The sequence below is a fragment of the Chelonoidis abingdonii genome, chromosome 2, assembly GCF_003597395.2.
Source record: "Chelonoidis abingdonii isolate Lonesome George chromosome 2, CheloAbing_2.0, whole genome shotgun sequence".
Taxonomy (NCBI): Eukaryota; Metazoa; Chordata; order Testudines; family Testudinidae; genus Chelonoidis; species Chelonoidis abingdonii.
This window is the reverse complement of record NC_133770.1, coordinates 153,180,882-153,198,550: the sequence shown is the minus strand read 5'-3', so window position 1 is coordinate 153,198,550 and position 17,669 is coordinate 153,180,882. Positions and strand designations below refer to the sequence as shown.

Here is a 17,669-nt window from a genome sequence, read left to right as displayed (position 1 = left end):
GTTGCTTGGAGTGGCAAGAAAGCTGGAGCTGGCCCTGACACTGGCTATGGCATTCAGGTGGGTAGGGGGTAGACCCTGGGGTGGGCTGCGAATCTCTCCCTTTGAAGCTGGTCCTCTTTGTATAAATAACTACATAGTCACTGGGGCGGAGAGAAACTGATTCCATAGCCCCGTGGGAGTCCCAGGCTCAAGCTCCTGCCCTGAACCTAGTTATTCTGGGATGGGTCTCACTCTCCTGCCCAGATCTAGTTATTACACGACAACCATAGCGCAAGCCCTGACGGCATGTCATGACCACAGCATGCAGAGGCCAAACACCGAGAGAAGCTCCATCGATTTTACTTGAGTTAATCCTAATTTGCAATTTAAGTTAGAGGAAAATCAGGCCCATGTTAAACAAGACTCAAGGACCCAAGAGAAGAGTTCAAGCCAGAGACAGAGAAGGAAGGGCTGGCAGCAGGCGAGCCAGAGGGCTCGTGATGGATGAGGTCAGGAGCCTGTGGCAGGCAGGAGCGGGCAGCCGAGGGTGCTTGGTGGATGAGGAGCAGGGATTGTTCAATAGCTGGGTGACAGGAGGTGCGAGAGGCCTCCGGAGCAGGACAGGAGGCACAGTGATGACCGCACAGGCCCACTCATTGTCTGTTACCTTGTCAGCAAGGACGTCTTCACAGCAACTGGGAGCACGGAAGACAGATACGCGCTCGCTCTGCTCAACCTAGCACTGTGAAAATAGCGTGGCTGCAGCTGCCCGGGCAGTGGTGTGGGCTAGCCACCCCAGTACAGACCGCGTGACCCCTTGGGTACGGACTTAGACAACTAGCCCATAGCTATGCTGCTAGCACGGCTCCGTCTCCCTGTGCCGGGAAGCACACTCCCAAATGTTGTTAGACATACGCTGCGTCCCACCACCATAAAACACAATACGGCCACATTCCGAACTGGACCAGGAATGACTTCAGCAGCAAAGGGGCGCGCATGGGGCACAGGGATGAGAGGCAGTGTCAGCTAATGCATAGGGACTTAGGCATCAGATTTGTTCCAGTCTGTGCCACTGATTTAGGGCAAATCGCTCCATCTCTCTGTGCTGGCATTTCCCCTCCATCCAGTTTAGACTGGAAGCCCTTCCGGGCAAGGGCTGCGTGAAAACAGCACATAGAGGGGCTAACCCGGCTGGAACCTCTGTGTCCTACTACAAGTAGGTCAGGCGAACGTGGCATTAGGTTCTGATCCTGTAGTCTCTGGGCCTGTGTGCAGGACCAGGGGCTGAGACAGTACATGGGCCAGGTGGCTCCTTGGAGTGGATCATTTTTTGTTTATTTTTTATTTTTTCCATGCGATTCCATAAATAACTGTATCTTGACCTTCCAAAAAAACATTTTGTTCTATTCCTCGCCGTGAACATTCTTCTCGTCTGGCCCTGCTGCCCGCTTCCCATGTTGGGTCACAGAGTCATTTATCAAGAGGCCAAAATGTGTTGGCGGAGCTTTCAGTAAATAAACCAGCCCCGGGAAAAGGCTTATGCGCATGGTGCTCGGGGTTTATAGTCCAACACGGACTCGGAGCCTCCGAGTCATTTACAGTGGGAACTCAGGAGCATTTCTAGACTGTATGTAGCTGGATTAGTAACAGAGTCAGTCCACTAGAGATGTAGTTTGAATTCATTTGACTTCTACTTTTATTTAAAAAAAGAACCCAGGGTTGCTTCTGTTCTCACAGCACCAGTTTGACACCCCTGTCCTTTGGCTGATTTCAATGGAGGCGCTTTAGATTTGCAGGTGTGTTAGGGGTGCAGGGGAGAGTTTGGGGTCGCCCTTAGGAGTGCAGGAAAATAGGGCCTTCAGAAGAGACCCCCGCAAGAGAGATCCAAGCCCAGCTCTGGTGAAGAGGTTCACTTGGCCTCCTGTTCCAGTCCTGCGGCCCCAAGGGTAGGATTTGCTGGAGAGTTGTTTCCTTCCCAGCTCCAGCCGGAAAGCAGAGAGAGTGAGTCATCAGTTCTGCCTGGAGGCTCCAGAATGCGCTTCTCCGGTCCCCAGCCCTGGTGATTAGCACTAGATCTCCCTGGTGCCAGCACAGAACACATGACCACAGAGCCCCTCTCCCATCTGGGATCTAGCCAGCCCCTCTCCTGCGAAGCCTGGCAGAATCGTGTGAACCTCATGGGACCTAGTGTAGCCTTATCACCGAGGCTCCTATTGATCGCCCTACATGGAACTGATGCAAAGCGCACAGTCCTGGCAGTGCGTGAAGCCCCTGCCACACCTCTCAAGCTGACCTAGGCTTGAATGCCCCAGCTGAGTGGGTGAAGTCAACAGCAAAACAGGGTCAGGATTTCACCCCCTTAACTGCATATTCTTAAAGGGCTAAAAAAACATGTCTGGTTTTGAGGCTCAGCCTGGAACTGTGCCCAGGGTTGGCAGCCAGGATTCCTGGGTTCTGTTCTAAAATATCTGCTCTAGTTCAATCACAAGACATGTGGCTCGATACAGGCATCCCTGGGCGAGAGCCTCTGGCTTGGGCTATGCAGGAGATCAGAGTGGCTGATCATAATCATCCCTCCTCCTGGCCTTAACATCTAGGAATCTATCCTCAGCTCTGCTGCTGACTCATTGAGTGACCATGGGCAAGTCACATGGTCTCTTTGTGCCTCAGTTTCCCTAGCTGCAGAATGGGGCTTGTGATACCTAATTACGCCCCATGCCCCCTCTCGAGGTTAATGCTACACAGTCAATGGCTGGAGAGTGCTAAGAGCTATTATGGCCCTCAGACAGTACACACACTCGCTTATTAAAAAATATCTTTTATTGTTAAAATATCTCAAGATTTTTCATTAACATCATTCCACACACACTACAGCGGGGAAAAACACAACTCCTGCCATTCACAGGGGATATGGCTACGGGGCACAGAGACTCACAGCAGCTCCAAAGAGAGATCATGCCCATCATAACCCACCCCATGTTGCAATGCCACATGCAGCCAGAGGCAAAACACAGGAAGCTCAAGTGGCATGCATCATCCCACCATCCCTGCAGGTGACAGATTCGGAGACAGCAAACCTGCTTCTTGCTTCCACTGGATGTTATAGGTTCTCCTCCACTCTCTTCCCTGTACAGGGTCAGGGGCAAAAATCCACACCCACTATTTTTCATCTCTCCACAGACTGCTTGGAAAGGGGGCAACGCTGCATTTCGATGCGGAGTCCATAAGTGGTAACAAGATACTTTAAAATCAGCACTGGCTAATTGTAATTTCAATAACCAATTGGAGCCAGAACGGTCCACACTGAAAGAGCACAGGACTGGGAGTCAGAGCGCCTGGGTTCTTTTCTCACGTCTGATACCCACTTGATGTCTGAACCACAGGCAAGTTACTTCCTCCCCTGAGAATCAGTTTTGCCCCCTGTAAAATGAGGATCATTTTGACTCACTCAGGCTTGTAAAGTGCTTAGAGTTCTACGGATTTAAAAAGCTCCGTGCAAGTGTCAACTCTTACTGGTTCTGGATCCCACTTTTGCAGAGTTCCAGGCAGCTGACTCTGTACCTAGAGTGTATGGGTGACATAGAGACCCGGGAAAGGAGATCCCATCCCTGCTGTGAGGCGGTGATATGATCTTATTAAACACGGGTCTAAAGGGAAAGTGACACAAAGCTCCCACAATGGCCAAGGAGTGAGAACCAGAAAGATGTCTCCTGCTCACAGCTCCCATTCTGATGTGCAAAATTAGGCTGTTGTGTCATTTTTAAAAGAACGATTCAGGCTTAGAAACACCATATCAAAGCTACTAACACATCCTTAATTAACCACCTTCTCTTTCTCACTTGCATTCATACCATAGATGCTTTGATTGCATGTTTTTGTTCCTTGCAAACAGATACTATTTGCTTTGGAGAGCTCAGTATGTGTGGGGGGTGGGGGGCGGGACAAACAATGGGGAGACAAACTCCTGAAGGAGCTACAGATCCCAGAGGTAATAACAGAAGGTATCAAGCAAAATAGAGTCCTAGAAGACTCGGCATCCTGGAGAATGGGGCCAGATTCTGTCTGTTTCCAGGATCTGTGAGCGACTTTGACCACAAGCTTTGTTCTGAATTCCGTAGAAAGGTGACGGACTGGGATAGATACAGAGAAGGGGGGTGTACGTTGTGCGGGCTGAGCAAAAAGAAAGGAGGAAAAAAGAAAGAATTCTTCTTTTCATTAAAAAAAAGGAACCAAGGAAGGAAAATCCTCACGCCCAAACTCTCCTCTCGGTCCCAAGTGCGTCAACCCTAAAAAAATCCTTGTGTCCATACCAGCTTGTCCCTCCGCAAGTCCCCCCTGCCCCCGCTAGCAGTTCCACTAGTGGGAGCCCTGGCATAGACGCTGCACCTACCGCCACTGGCCTTTTAACCCCATGCTCACAGGAGGTCATGCTAACATGGTGTTAAAAGCACAGGCTGTCACGGGAGCCTTGTCCACACTAGGGCCCCCACACTGGGAACTGTCACCCAGAAATCCTAGGGCATGGGTTCTCAGTCTGGGGGTGATGACCACCCCACCATCTTCATGCTGCTAAATGGGAGAGACATGTCTGAGCTAGATCCCAGCTCCATTGGAGAAAGGTTCCATGGGGGGGCGGTCCCAGTATGAAGGACTCGGAGAACTCTGGCCCTGTGATTTAGCAAGAATTACCCCAGTGAAGCTGAGAGCAGAATCTGGCCCATGCAAACTGAAACCTTTACTACATTAAACCTCCATGATCTCATGAGCTCTGTACAAGTATGTTTGCGACCCACCACTCAGCTGGCATAAAAGGGCACAATGCAGCTGCGACCAGCATCAAATTTGGCCCTTGCCTTCCTAAGCAGAGAGAACGTGTGGCCTGGGGCAGATTTCTTTCTGAGTCTCACCACACCAACCTCCAATGGGAGACAGAAAGAAGGAAAAGAGACTGGCAGGAGACTCTCTTGTGGTTACCTGGAAGGCAGGTCACACACACTCTCCTCTGCAGAGTTGGTGGGAAGAGAGTTTTTCTCATCCCACCTATATGAATGGCATGCACATTAAAGGCTCCCAGCTCGGTAGAAAATACATTGGCAAACGGTCCTGGGTTTTAACTCATTTGCAGGAAATATAGAGAAAGAGATATAAAAAGGCTGATCCAAAACAGTCTTTAAAATGGTCTTTTGTATCCACTGCCCGTCCCCACTCTTTGCAAACACAAAAGCTGATGAATAAATAGACGTGTTTTAAATAGCATCGGTGGAAAGTTGCCACTATCGCCCCCCCTCGGCCCTCGCCCCCACACCTCAACCTACAGTCTCCCACCTCCCCTCTGCTCTCTCACCAGGCAGTCTGAGTCCCCTGCCTGCAGAGGATCTTGCGGAAGGCCTTGCGGAAGTCCTGGTTGAAGATGGTGTAGATCACAGGGTTCAAGGAGCTGTTGCAGTAGCCAATCCAGAAGAAGAACTGGAACACGCTGTTGGGGACCTTGCAGAGTTCTGGGCAGATGGCCCCCAGGCTATAGAGAAAGAAGAAAGGGAACCAGCAGAGGACAAAGACCCCCATTACCACAGCTAGGACGAAGGTGAACCTCTTCTCCCGGTTGAGGTGGGTCTTCCTCTTCCAAGGGTTGGCACTCAGGGTCTTCACCCTCCTCACCAGCAGCACCTCCCCCTTGGCAGTGGCCAGGGTCTTCATGCCCTTGACAGAGCTCTGGGGGTGCCCGTTGCGCTGCTTGAGGTTGCAGTGTAGGGAGCGTTCCAGTGGGCTGGAGCCAGAAGACTCTTTCTTCTCCGGTTGGGGCTGGCAAGGGTTAGTGGCAGATGGCGGCAGCTCCTGCTGCTCCTCCAGGCTCAGGAGAGACGTCCTGTGGGCAGGCAGTGTGGGGGTCACCGGCTGGTCACTATCCTCATTGGGCACCTGATGCCCATTGGGTTCGCTTGCACCCAGCTGCTGGGGAGAGGTCTCAGAGGTCAGGCCAGTGATTTTCTTAGATGTCCCCTTCTTCTCAGCCTTGGGCTTCTTGCCCCTGGAGCTTTGCCGGGTCCGGTGCTTGGCTATAAAATAAATCCGCAGGTAGACCAGGATCATGATGATGCAGGGGGCAAAGAAGGAGCCGATGCTGGAGGAGAGGATGTACCACGCCTCCTCGTTGAGTTTGCACTGCGGCCTGCCATCCTGGCTGTCCTTCTTGTTCCCCTTGTAGATGAGGGGGGGCAGGGAGATGAAGGCCGCGATCATCCACACAATGAGGATGATGCCCTTGATCCTCTTGGGGGTCCTCTTGGAGTTGTACTCGATGGCCTGGCTGACGGACCAGTACCGGTCCAGGCTGATGGCGCAGAGATGCACAATGGAGGAGGTGCAGAAGAGAACGTCCAAGGCCAGGTAGATCTCGCACCAGGTCTTCCGGAAGTGCCAATAGCCCATCAGCTCATTGGCGAGGGAAAAGGGAATGATGAGGGTGGCCACCAGGATGTCGGCCGCTGCCAGGGACACCAAGAAGAGGTTCTGGGGGGCCTTGAGGGACCGGCTGGTGAGCACGGCAATGATCACCAGCACGTTGCCGAAGATGGTGAAGAGGATGAGGAAGGTGATGATGGCAGCGATGGCCGCGGTGGCTTGGACCGAGTAGCCCTCAGGGCTGTCCATGGCTTGGGGCCCCCCAAATGAGGCTGCATGGAGGGCTTCTAAAGAGCAAATCCGGGAGGGGTGGGGAGCGCCCCGCTCGCCCCGCGCTCCGGGCTCGGTTGCAGCCTCAGCTTCCCGCACTCAGAAGCCCCCATCGGGGCCGGGGCGCATCAGCGGGGGAGCCCCCAGGCTGCGCGCTCCCTCGCCGGCTGCGCTCCCCGGCGCGCAAGAAGTTTGCTCAAGTCTCGCCCGCCGGCCCCTGCGCCTGCCTGGGCTGCGGGACGAGCCGGCAGCCGCCTCCGCCGCTTTTGAAGGCAGCCGCGGCAGGGGCTGTGTGGTCGTTCCCCCATCCCCGGCGTGTGATGTCAGGCAGCTCCGCGCCATCCCCTTGGCAGGCACCGGCAGCGGGGCGAGGAGGGAGGAGACACGGGCTGGGGCGGGGAGAAGGCGCGGGGAGGAGGGAAGCTGCCGCCGCTTTGCAGAGCAGCCAGATCCACCCACTTCGCTGCAAGTTGGTGCCCCGGGGGTTCGGCCTCCCCCAGCCCCCTGGATGAGCCACAACGGACTCCGGGGGGATCCTCCCGTTTCCACGCATAGCCCGGCACAAGTCCGCCTTTAGCCTCCGCGAGGGCTTAGGTTCAGAGACCTGGGGTTTGGGGCAGGGAAAGAGGGGCCCTGCTGCAAAGTTTGAGGACAACCCAGCCAAGCACTTTTGAACCATGTGAGCGGTAAAGCCACCACCCAGGGTGGACCCCCAGAGACTTTCCTCTGCCTCAGCTTCCCCTTGAAACTCACTGGCCTTGGAAAGGAAGGTGCCAGCCGGGCTGGCAGGATAGTAAAGGCTGCAATGAAGCAAAGTGGGGAGTAGCCATGTGCGCTGTGGCCTGGGCCTAGATAGGTCATGGGATGCCTGGGTCTGTTCCCATCCCTGCCCTCTGAGCTGGGACAAGTCACCGGCTCTGTTTCCCATGCCCCGCCCCTGTCTATTTAGAGTGTGAGCATCTCTCTCTCTGTGTCTGTGCAGCGCCTGGCACAATGCGGCTCTGACCACATCCGAATCCTCCAGGCACTCCTGGGAGACAAACCCTAGAACTGACGGGCCCTGCTGGAACCAATGCAGTTTCCACCCATTTCAGTGGATGGCAAGGTCCCAATCCTGTACATGCTGGTGGGCGATGTTTGCCACTGAACTCAGCAGGAGCAGGACTGGGCACTATGCAGGGTGTGCATGATCCTGGGGTGTTCTGATGGCTGGCTGCACTTTCAAAAAAACAGCGCCATCACTGGGTCTTCCTTTAGCTCCAGAGGGAGAGTCTGGTGTTTTAAAGGATTCTGGTACCAGTGCTGGCTTTGCAGATGTTGGCTGTTTTACTGTGGGGTCAGCATGTCCCTCCTTAAGGTTGCAAACACGGACTGTTACCAGGCTGATTCAAACACCCCCTCTTCCTCCCCCCCTTCTCCCAGCCCTTGAGCTCAAGAACAAAAAAACCCAAACTCATGCTGCTTTCATATTTAAAATCAAGGACCAGAGTCTTCAAGGCCCCTCCTCCTCTGAGTGGCATGAGAAAACAGAAAGCAGCTGCAGCTCCTCAGCTGTGGAGTCCATCCCAAGCTGGTGAAGAGCCAAGAGAGCCACCCCCACCGTCCCCCGGCAGCCCCTAGAACAGGGACCCATGAGGGGCACACTGCACTCTTGCGATTTCTAGCAGCTCTTTGGTTACCCTAAATGATGCCAGTGCCAGGACTGGGTTAGAACCAGCTCTGCTTTGCCTGCACTTGGCAGCTGCCCCCAGACCCCAGCCCCAGTTCTCACGGTGAATGGAAACATCTTCCGGGCGCTGTGACTGAATTAAGTACTTTTTGAGAGTAAACATCTTTACGACTGCTCCTCAAAACGCTAGCCAAGCATCCCATATTTCCTGCGGCCCCTCCCTTTGCCAATGAAATCACATTATCCCAGCCTTCAGAACATCCCCCCCCCCCCGTCACTTTTTGACATTGGTGCCCGCAAGAAGCATCGCTTAAGGGCAGGAATAGGACAGCATTACAGAAACTGTCTTGACTGGAGAGCCAGACATGATTATCTCTCAGTGATGCTGATGGAGAGTGAGAGCCCAGTGGCAGGGATTATTTCAAATGGCAGGATTTGGCAAAATGTCCCCTCTTCCTCCTATCTGACACCTCCCCCATGCCATATCCTAGTATCTAAGCACCTTCAAATTAGTGGGTAAATGTCTTTAACCTCACACATCCCTGTGAGGCAGGGCAGTGCTCTGATTCCCATTGTGCAGACAGGGAACTGAGACCCAGAGTGGCTACGGGACGTGCCCAGGGATGCTTGCAGCAGAGCTGAGAATTGAATGCAGGCCTCCCACGGTACAGCCTGGTGCCTTAAGCCTGGACCATTCGTCCTCTCCTTTGAGATGAACTGTTTTAAGGGCATCTTCATTTATACACAATGGGCCAGCTCCTCCGCTGGAGTACATGAGTGTGTCATAAACAGATAGCTAAGGGTTAATGTTTCTTTTACCTGTAAAGGGTTAACAAAGGGAACCAAACACCTGACCAGAGGACCAATCAGGAAACAAGATTTGTCAAATCTCAAGGGAGCACGGAAGTGGGTGTGTGTTCTTTGTCTCTTCTGTGCTCTCTTGGTCTGAGAGTGATCTCTCTTATCTCCAGGCTTTCTATCTTCTGTTTCCAGTGTAAGTGCAAAGGTAGAAAGACAGTAGGCTTATATTGTTTTGTATTTACTGTGTGTAGTTTGCTGGAATGTTTTAAATTGTATTTCTTTTTGGATAGGCTGTTTATTCATTTTTTTTCTTGTAAGCCAATAACCCTGTATATTGTCACCTTGAACAGAGCCATTTTATGTCTTTTTCTTTCTTTTTATATAAAGCTTCTTTTTAACCTGTTGGATATTTTTTTAGTTGGGCTCAAGGGATTGAGTTGCAGCTCACCAGGGAATTGGTGGAGGAGAAGACAGGGGGAAGAGAAAATCTCTTTGTGTAGAGTTACAAAGCTTGCATTTGCAGGGATCTGAGTGAGGTGAGAGAACCTGATCTCTTGGTTTGCGTTTCAAGGAATTGAAACAGGGTGATCATCCAGGGCCATCCAGAGGGGAAGCCTGGGAGAAAGTACGAGGAGACAAGGGGAGGCGGTTGTTTTCCCTTTGTTGTGAGACTCAGGGCATCTGAGTCTTGGGTCCCCAGGAAGGTTGTGGGGAGATCAGAGTGAGCCAGGCACTGGAATTCCTGGCCGTGGTAGCAGCGTCATACAGATCAAACTGGTAATTAAGCTTGGAGGTTTCATGCAGGCACCCACATTTTGAATGCTAAGGTTCAGAATTGGGACTTATGCTTTATGATAGAGTGTTAGCTCCACTGAAGTACTCAGCACATGGGTAATTTACCACTTGAACAATTACCCAGAGTGATTCTCCCTCTGGCAGCATTCAATCAAGATGGTTTTTTTCCCTCAAAGATCCACTCTAGTTCAGACAGGAATTAATTCAGGGAAGTCTCCTGCCTGTGCTGTGCAGGAGTCGATAGATGGTCAGGTATTGCATCCAGTTTTGGGCCCCCACTACAGAGGGATATGGAAAACTGGAGATAGTCCAGCAGAGGGCAACAAAATGATTAGGGGCTGGGGCACATGACTTAGGAGGAGGGCTGAGGAACTAGCTTATTTAGTCTGCAGAAGAGAAGAGTGAGGGGGATTTGATAGCAGCCTTCAACTACCTGAAGGGGTTCCAAAGAGGATGGAGCTTGGCTTTCTCAGTGGTGGCAGATGACAGACAGGGAGCAATGTCTCAAGTTGCAGTGGGGCAGTCTAGGTTGGATATTAGGAAACCCTAATTTCACTAGGAGGGTGGTGAAGCACTGGAACTGGTTCCCTAGGGAGGTGGTGGAATCTCCTTCCTTAGAGGTTTTTAAGGCCCATCTTGAGAAAGCCCTGGCTGGGATGATTTAGTTGGGGTTGGTCCTGCTTTGAGCAGGGGGTGGGACTAGATGACCTCCTGAGGTCCCTTCCAACCCTGATATTCTATGATTCTATGAATTGACGGGGGCAGAGGGAGTTGTCATGGTATATTTCACAGGAAGCCCCATATTAAAGTATTGACTGCACATCACCACTACCTATTAATGTAAGAGACCACTATGGTCTTTCAAAGCCAGGGACAATTAGATACCGATTTGCTTCCCAGACAAGGTGAAATTATCCCTTGGGCAGTGGGACCAGCACATGACCCTGTGTGGCTTAGGTCAGTTAAACAGTACTTAAGTCGTTCATGGCCTTGCACTGGTTCTCTGCCCTGGGACGTCACAGGGACAGTCTGTGACCACGGTAGCAAGAATTGAACTGAACCTATAAAGATCTTTTCAGTGTTTTATTCCCATCTTTTCCTGAGAGAATTCACTCTGATTTTAAAAGCCACTGTGATCCTCCAGGCTGTCCCCTGGTAGGACATCAGCAATCCAGGCTCGCCCCCTACATCTCTTTCCCAGCTGCCACATGGCACTGGACAGCTCTTAGACCAGCTGTTTGGTCTAGACACCTTTCCACTCTCGGGCTGGGCTTTGCCAGCCGCTCAGACACAGTTCATTCATCACAGGCTTCCAGCACTTTAGTCAGAGGTTAATTCCCTCCACCCCTTCTTTCTTATGGCCCTTTCCAGCTCAGCTTGGAGCAGCTTCCTGAAAGCCTCACCCAGCGCCTTCATTGCAATGCCTCTGGACACAGAAAGTTAAAGGAGCAATCTGTGTGAGCTGGAGCTACGGGAAGAGCTGGGGCAGGAGCGCCCTCTGCCGCACCAGGAATTGCTTAGAGCTCTCCAGAAACGGATCCTTTTCGCAAGGCCCTTGGTGCAGCCCGTGGAAGAGAGATGGAGGACTTTCTTGCAGCCCCCGGGGGTTGCAGTGACACCAGGGCTGGGAGCAGGGTAGGATGCTATTCACTGTAGGGGGGAAGTCTCTGAGTGACCACTCTAATCTGTAGATGCACCTGCTTAAACATCTTCGTTCTCCATGTCCCCAAAAAGTGGAGTCTAGAGAAAACAAGGCACAAACCAAGAACTTCATACCCAGGAGCTGCTCCCAAAGCAAGTAGGGATACTTCCTTATCCCCCTGCCTTCCACAGGCAGCTCCTTCCCTGCCGCCAGCACCCGTCCCCTTCCTGATCATGAGCAGGGCTCTGTCCCAGTAATCTGATCAACATAGCCCTGCTCAATATTCTCATCTCAGCCACTCCATCAGCAGTAGCCTGTATCCTCCCCTCCTCCCCTTTGGCTCAGCAGAGCTACGTTAGCACCATGGCTTGATCCCTCCAGGCATAGGTTTTCAAACTGGGGGGACCAATGGAGGTTATCAGGGGGCGCACAAGGACCTGATGTGAAGTCGGACAGTCCCACATCCTTGCTACTTGCCAAAGAGCAGGAGGCAGTTGGTGCACAAGGGGAAGGATTGGAGAGTTAGCCCGCCTCTGTACGACCCGTTGCTACCTTGCACGTGCCCCCAGTGCTGGGCTGGCGGCAACAGGCAGCAGTGGTGGATGGGCAGCTGCAACATGAAGGAAGCAGCTGAAGCCACCAGATGGAGTCAGCAGGCACACCCTGGTAGGGATCGTGGCCTGAGGGGGCAGCAGGCTAGGAAAGAGAGCAAGGGGGCTGGCAGAGCCAAGTTGGGGTCTTGGGGGCAGGGCTTGGCTGAGAAGGAGGAGGGGAGAAAGAGATGGGCGTCCATGGGACATGGAACCACAAAGGGGGCTGCCCAGTGAAAAGCTCTGGGAATCTCTGCCTAGTGGGAACTCTACGTGGCCTGTGCCCCCTACCCCAGACCTATCCCAGGTGCTAATGTAGCTGGGTGGATGACAAGGGCATGATGACCAGTTCCTGGGGTGGGGGGAGGGGGAAGCTACCCATGTTACTGAACACCATAGAGCCCCCTGCAACTCTATCTCCAGCACTCATCCCCTCCCCCTACTTCATACTCATCTCACTTGGCACCTGGCAACCTTGTTGGCTCCAGGAAAAGGATGGAGAAGCACCAGCCTCCACCAAGACCTTAAGTTTCCTGGCCAGTCTCCTCTCTACACCAGGGTTCATCCTACTTTCTCCCACCGTGGACAGCCTGAGATACTCCATGACTCCTCCCCTAGAAGAGCAGATGTGTCCCAGGATCTGCCCAAGCAGCTCCGGCTCTGGTTTCGCCATCAGAGAAGCCCTGTGCCCTGCCCTTCTCTAGCCACTAAGGAGGACGGGGTGGGTGTTTGGAGGATGGGCCAGGCTGATCTGGACTGCTCTCCTGTAACAAGGAGGAAGGAGGCCCCCTAACCAACCTGGCGTCATTCACAGAATGGGCATCTCTAAAGCCCTGCCCAGCTCTGCCCCTGCCTATAGCTCATCTGGAGCCTTCGCACCCGCCCCGCTCTCCCAAGCTAGCTCATCTGCTCCTACAGGCAGCCGTGTCTCCTTTGCTTCACCCCATACGCCTGGAATAGTGCTTCTGTCCCAAACCCCCCGTCACGGATTCCAAAGCCAGAAAGATCCATTGTGATCTAGTCTGATCTGTATCACACAGGCCAGAGAAGGTCCCCACAATAATTCCTAGAGCAGATCTGTCAGAAAGACATCCAGTCTTGCTTGTAAAAAGTGCCAGTGATGAAGAATTCACTGTGACCCTTGGGAAATTGTTCCTATGGTTAATTACTCTCACCGCTAAAAGTTTACACCTTATTTCCAGTCCGAGTTTGTCTAGCTTCAACTTCCAGCTACTGGATCATGTTACACCTTCCTCAGCTACATTGAAAAACCCAGTATTAAATATTTGTTCCCCATGTAGGTATTGATAGACTTTGACCAAGTCGCCCCTTAATCTTCTCTTTGGTCAGCTAAATAGATTCAAAGCGCTCAATCGATCACTATTAAGCTTGTCTCCACCTTTGCCCTTGACCTCGCCAGGGCAAGTAACATGGTCATAATTTTCAAAGCCAGATACTAAATGTGAGCTTCTAAATCCATATTTAGATTTGGATCTATCTCTGGACTCTGATCTATCAGCAACTCATGTCCCCACTTGTAAAATGTGGATAAATAATTCTTCCTTTCTCCCACGCTTTGTCTTTCTCGTCTGCCTAGGCTCAGAGGACCTGGAACTCCAACACTAAAAGCACAAACCTCTAAAACTTAAGCTAAAGAAATAGAGCAGTCAGAAGATTTTTGTCAAAACAGCTTTCCATTGGAAAATGCCATTTTGATTAAACCAATCTTTTTCACGGAATCATGACAATTTTGACAAAATTTCATTTACAAAAATTGGAAAAAATGTTTTGAAAAATGTCTAAACATCTTATTTTGACAACAAGTTGCGAGTTTTCATACCAAAACGACTTCTTGTTTTGAAATTCTCTATTTTATGTACAATTTCTTTAAGTTAAAAAGGGTGAACATTCAAAATGCTGCATTTTGATTTATCACCACCAAAATGTTTCAGCAGACTCAAAATGATTCTCTTTTCAGGACTTTGTCCCCTCCCCCTCTACCCCCAAATTTCAACATTTTGGATTTTCATCCCAATTGAGGATGAATTTTTTTTTTCAGTCAAAACATCAGATTTTTTGTGGGATGGAAAATCCATTTTTCTGACCAACTCTGTAAAGTCATAATTCCTCTAGCAGGTAGCTACAGTAGACTCTTATCCTCTGTGGATCAGCCACTATAAGAGGACAGGTCACATGTACTTGAGCAGACAGATGGTGTTGCTATTAAGGAGATCTGAACTCTACTTCCAGATGCATATTAGGAAACACTATTTCACTAGGAGCGTGGTGAAGCACTGGAATGGGTTACCTAGGGAGGTGGTGGAATCACCTTCCTTAGAGGTTTTTAAGGCCCGGCTTGACAAAGCCCTAGCTGGGATGATTTAGCTGGGAATTGGTCCTGCTTTGAGCAGGGGGGTTGGACTAGATGACCTCCTGAGGTCCCTTCCAACCCTGATATTCTATGGTTTATATGCCACAGGCCTGAATCCTCAAGTGAAGTTAGTGCAAGTTAGGAGCCTAAGTACTTTTCAGGGTCTAGACCTCATCTAAAAGACAGAGATAATGATACCACCCATTCACTGCTCCTTCCTTTATCTTGTCCCTGCTTGTTGGGGCAGGGCAGGGACTGTCTCTTCCTATATGTTTGTACAGCAACCAGCACAAGAGGGCCCCAATCTCAGTTGATACTTCTAGGCACCATGGAAACAAAAATATTAGGGATGCATCCGTTTTTTATCAGGTAAGTGCCCTGCATTGCTCTGGCGCTGTATCAGAGCAGTGACTGTCCTCCTGCTCGAGAGATGGAGTCTATGCCAGATATTCCTGTGCCGCTTCGTGTGGTGGCAAGCACCCAGGGGAAGAGAAGCTGCCTCTCATCTGGGATGGAAATTGCTCAAATTGTTCCTTTTTGGAGCGTTCCTCCTACTCCTCACCCCATCACTCTTCCCTGCCAAGATTTCCTCACTGGGGAGCCGCAGGAGAGGAGGTTTGTCTGGAGCACCTCCCCCGCACCCCCATGCTTCGTGTTTCAGCGGGGCTTTATGTTCCCGTTCGTTAAAAATCTCCCGCACTCAAATCGGCACCACTTGACAGCCCCAAGGAAGGCAATTACCTGTGGCTGATCTGAGCATAGGTAACTGCCTCCTCCTGAAAAGAATCAGCCTCCCAAACAAAAACCAAACCCCTTCCCTGTGAGAGGAGGCATAGCCATGACCTGAGAGGGGAATCCAGTACAGGTCAATTCCCACTCTCACCCACCACAGCCGCCCAGGGTAGAGGAAAAGGTGTATATTTTCACTGTGCAGGGAGGAGCAGGATACGTCTGGATGCTATTCTCATGTTCTTGTTACATCTTGCACCTTTAATCGAGGGCAGTGACTCAGTTGGGGGAGGGGTTGCCTTTGCTGTGGGCTATAATCCAAATCAAGATAAGAGGTAAAACTTCCAATTACTTAACGCCCAAACTTCCTAATTACTTAATGCCAACTTAAATGCAAAAGTGATTTAAGGCCCTGTCATAGCTTTCCTACTCAGATCTGAACCTTAGAGTTCAGAAAATGAGATGCTAGCAGGAAACCCCCAAGCTTAATTACCAGCTTAGATCTGATAGCGCTGCCACCAGCCAGGAATTCCAGTGCCTGGCTCACTCTGGTCTCCCCAAAACCTTCCCTGGGGGACCCCAAGACTCAGATGCCCTGAGTCTCACAACAAAGGGAAACAACCCCTCCCTTGTCTCCTGTACTTCCTCCCTGGATGACCCTGAAAGATCACCTTGTTCAATTCCTTCACCAATTCCTTGAGCTGCAGACTCAATCCCCTTGAGCCCCAACTAGGAAAAATCAACAGGTCTTAAAAAGAAAGCTTTATAAAAGAAAGAAAAAGCATAAAAATGGTCTCTGTATCAAGGTGACAATTACGGGTTATTGGCTTACAAGAAAAAAAAATTAAACAGCCTTATTCAAAAAAGAATAACAATTTAAAACATTCCAGCAAACTAACACATGTAATACAAAAAACAGATAAGCCTATTGTCTTTTCTCACAATTTGGAAACAGGAGATGAGAAAGCCTGGAGATAGAGAGATCACTCTCAGAGCCAAGAGAGCAACAGAGATGAGACAAAAAACACACACCCAAAACTTCCCTCCCTTGAGATTTGACAAATCTTGTTTCCTGATTGGTCCTCTGGTCAGGTGTTTGGTTCCCTTTGTTAACCCTTTACAGGTAAAAGAAACATTAAGCCTTAGCTATCTGTTTATGACAGACCCACAACCTCAAGAGCAGGTATTTAGGTGCCTAACTCCCATGGCTTTCATGGGAGTTGGGCACCTAAATACCTTAGGCCCAGATTCACAGATTCATAGATTCTAGGACTAGAAGGGACCTCAAGAGGTCATCGAGTCCAGTCCCCTGCCCTCATGGCAGGACCAAATACTGTCTAGACCATCCCTGATAGCCATTTATCTAACCTACACTTAAATATCTCTAGAGATGCTCATAGGCACTTAGGCATCTGAGTCCCATTGACTTTCAATGAGATTCATGCTCCCAGATCACTCAAGTGCTTTTGCAAAGTTTACCCCAGGCCTTGTCCAACCAAGGCCACCACATCTCACACCTTCATCTGTGCTCTGAACGCCCAACTTCTGGTCATTCCTGTTGTCTCTTTAAACTTGCTCGGGCCACGACCCCACTAACACGGATTCAGCTTCCGCCTCCCGTTTGTTATTTGCCACGCAGTTCCAACCCAGTCCAGCTACAGGAACGCCTGCCCTGCCACAGCCTCTCATTTCTGTTACAGTCACATCTGGAGTCTCCAGCTAAAATCAGGGCCCCCATTATGCTGGGCACTACACATGCGCAGCAACTAGTCCCTGCCCGGAAAAGCTTACCGGCTAAATAAACAAGACAGACAAAGGGTGGGAGGAGAAATTGAGGCACAGAAAGGGGAAGTGACTTGCCCAAGGTCACACAGCAGGTTGCTATCAGAGCTAGGAATCAAACCCTGGTCTCCTAACTCCCAGCGTAGTGCCTCCAATAGACGTCTCGCTCTGCCTGCTGTCTCATAACCCTTTCTTCTCTGTTATGTGCGCGGTTCAGAACAGGGTCTCAGCAGCAAGGATCCCATCACTCGAAAGCGGGACTTGATCCTTTTATGGGATGTTAGTGCTGGTGCTTCAATAATGCTGAAGGCCAAGACCCAGTCTCTACAGGAGAGGGCAGCGAGCATATAAGCTACACACTGCCCTACAGAGCTGGCTTCACTGGTTCAGGTGGTGGTATCTGCCATATAAGTTTAGGCGTCACTCCATTTCCCATCACACAAGCATGGAGGCACAGACGGTCATTTTTTAAAAAGTATCGAAAGGTTCCCAACAGCAGAATCCACCCTCTGCAAGATCAGCAGTGTAGAGCTGGAGAGTTAGCCGTAGAGTTTAATATGGCTTACGCTGACTATCGCTTCAAATGGCCCTTGCTCAGTGCACATCCCGTGGACCATCCCTCCCTATGTAGCAGTTAGC

The 17,669-nt window shown here is 51.0% G+C and overlaps 1 protein-coding gene across 1 annotated transcript; it reads right to left on the bottom strand.

Moving 5' to 3' along the window:
- Positions 1-2,780: 2,780 nt before the first annotated feature.
- ADRA2B (adrenoceptor alpha 2B) lies at positions 2,781-6,958 on the bottom strand. Its single transcript, XM_032773414.2, has one exon. The coding sequence runs from the start codon at positions 6,628-6,630 to the stop codon at positions 5,320-5,322; it is 1,311 nt and encodes a 436-aa protein (XP_032629305.1). The 5' UTR covers positions 6,631-6,958; the 3' UTR covers positions 2,781-5,319.
- Between the last annotated feature and the right edge of the window lie 10,711 nt (positions 6,959-17,669).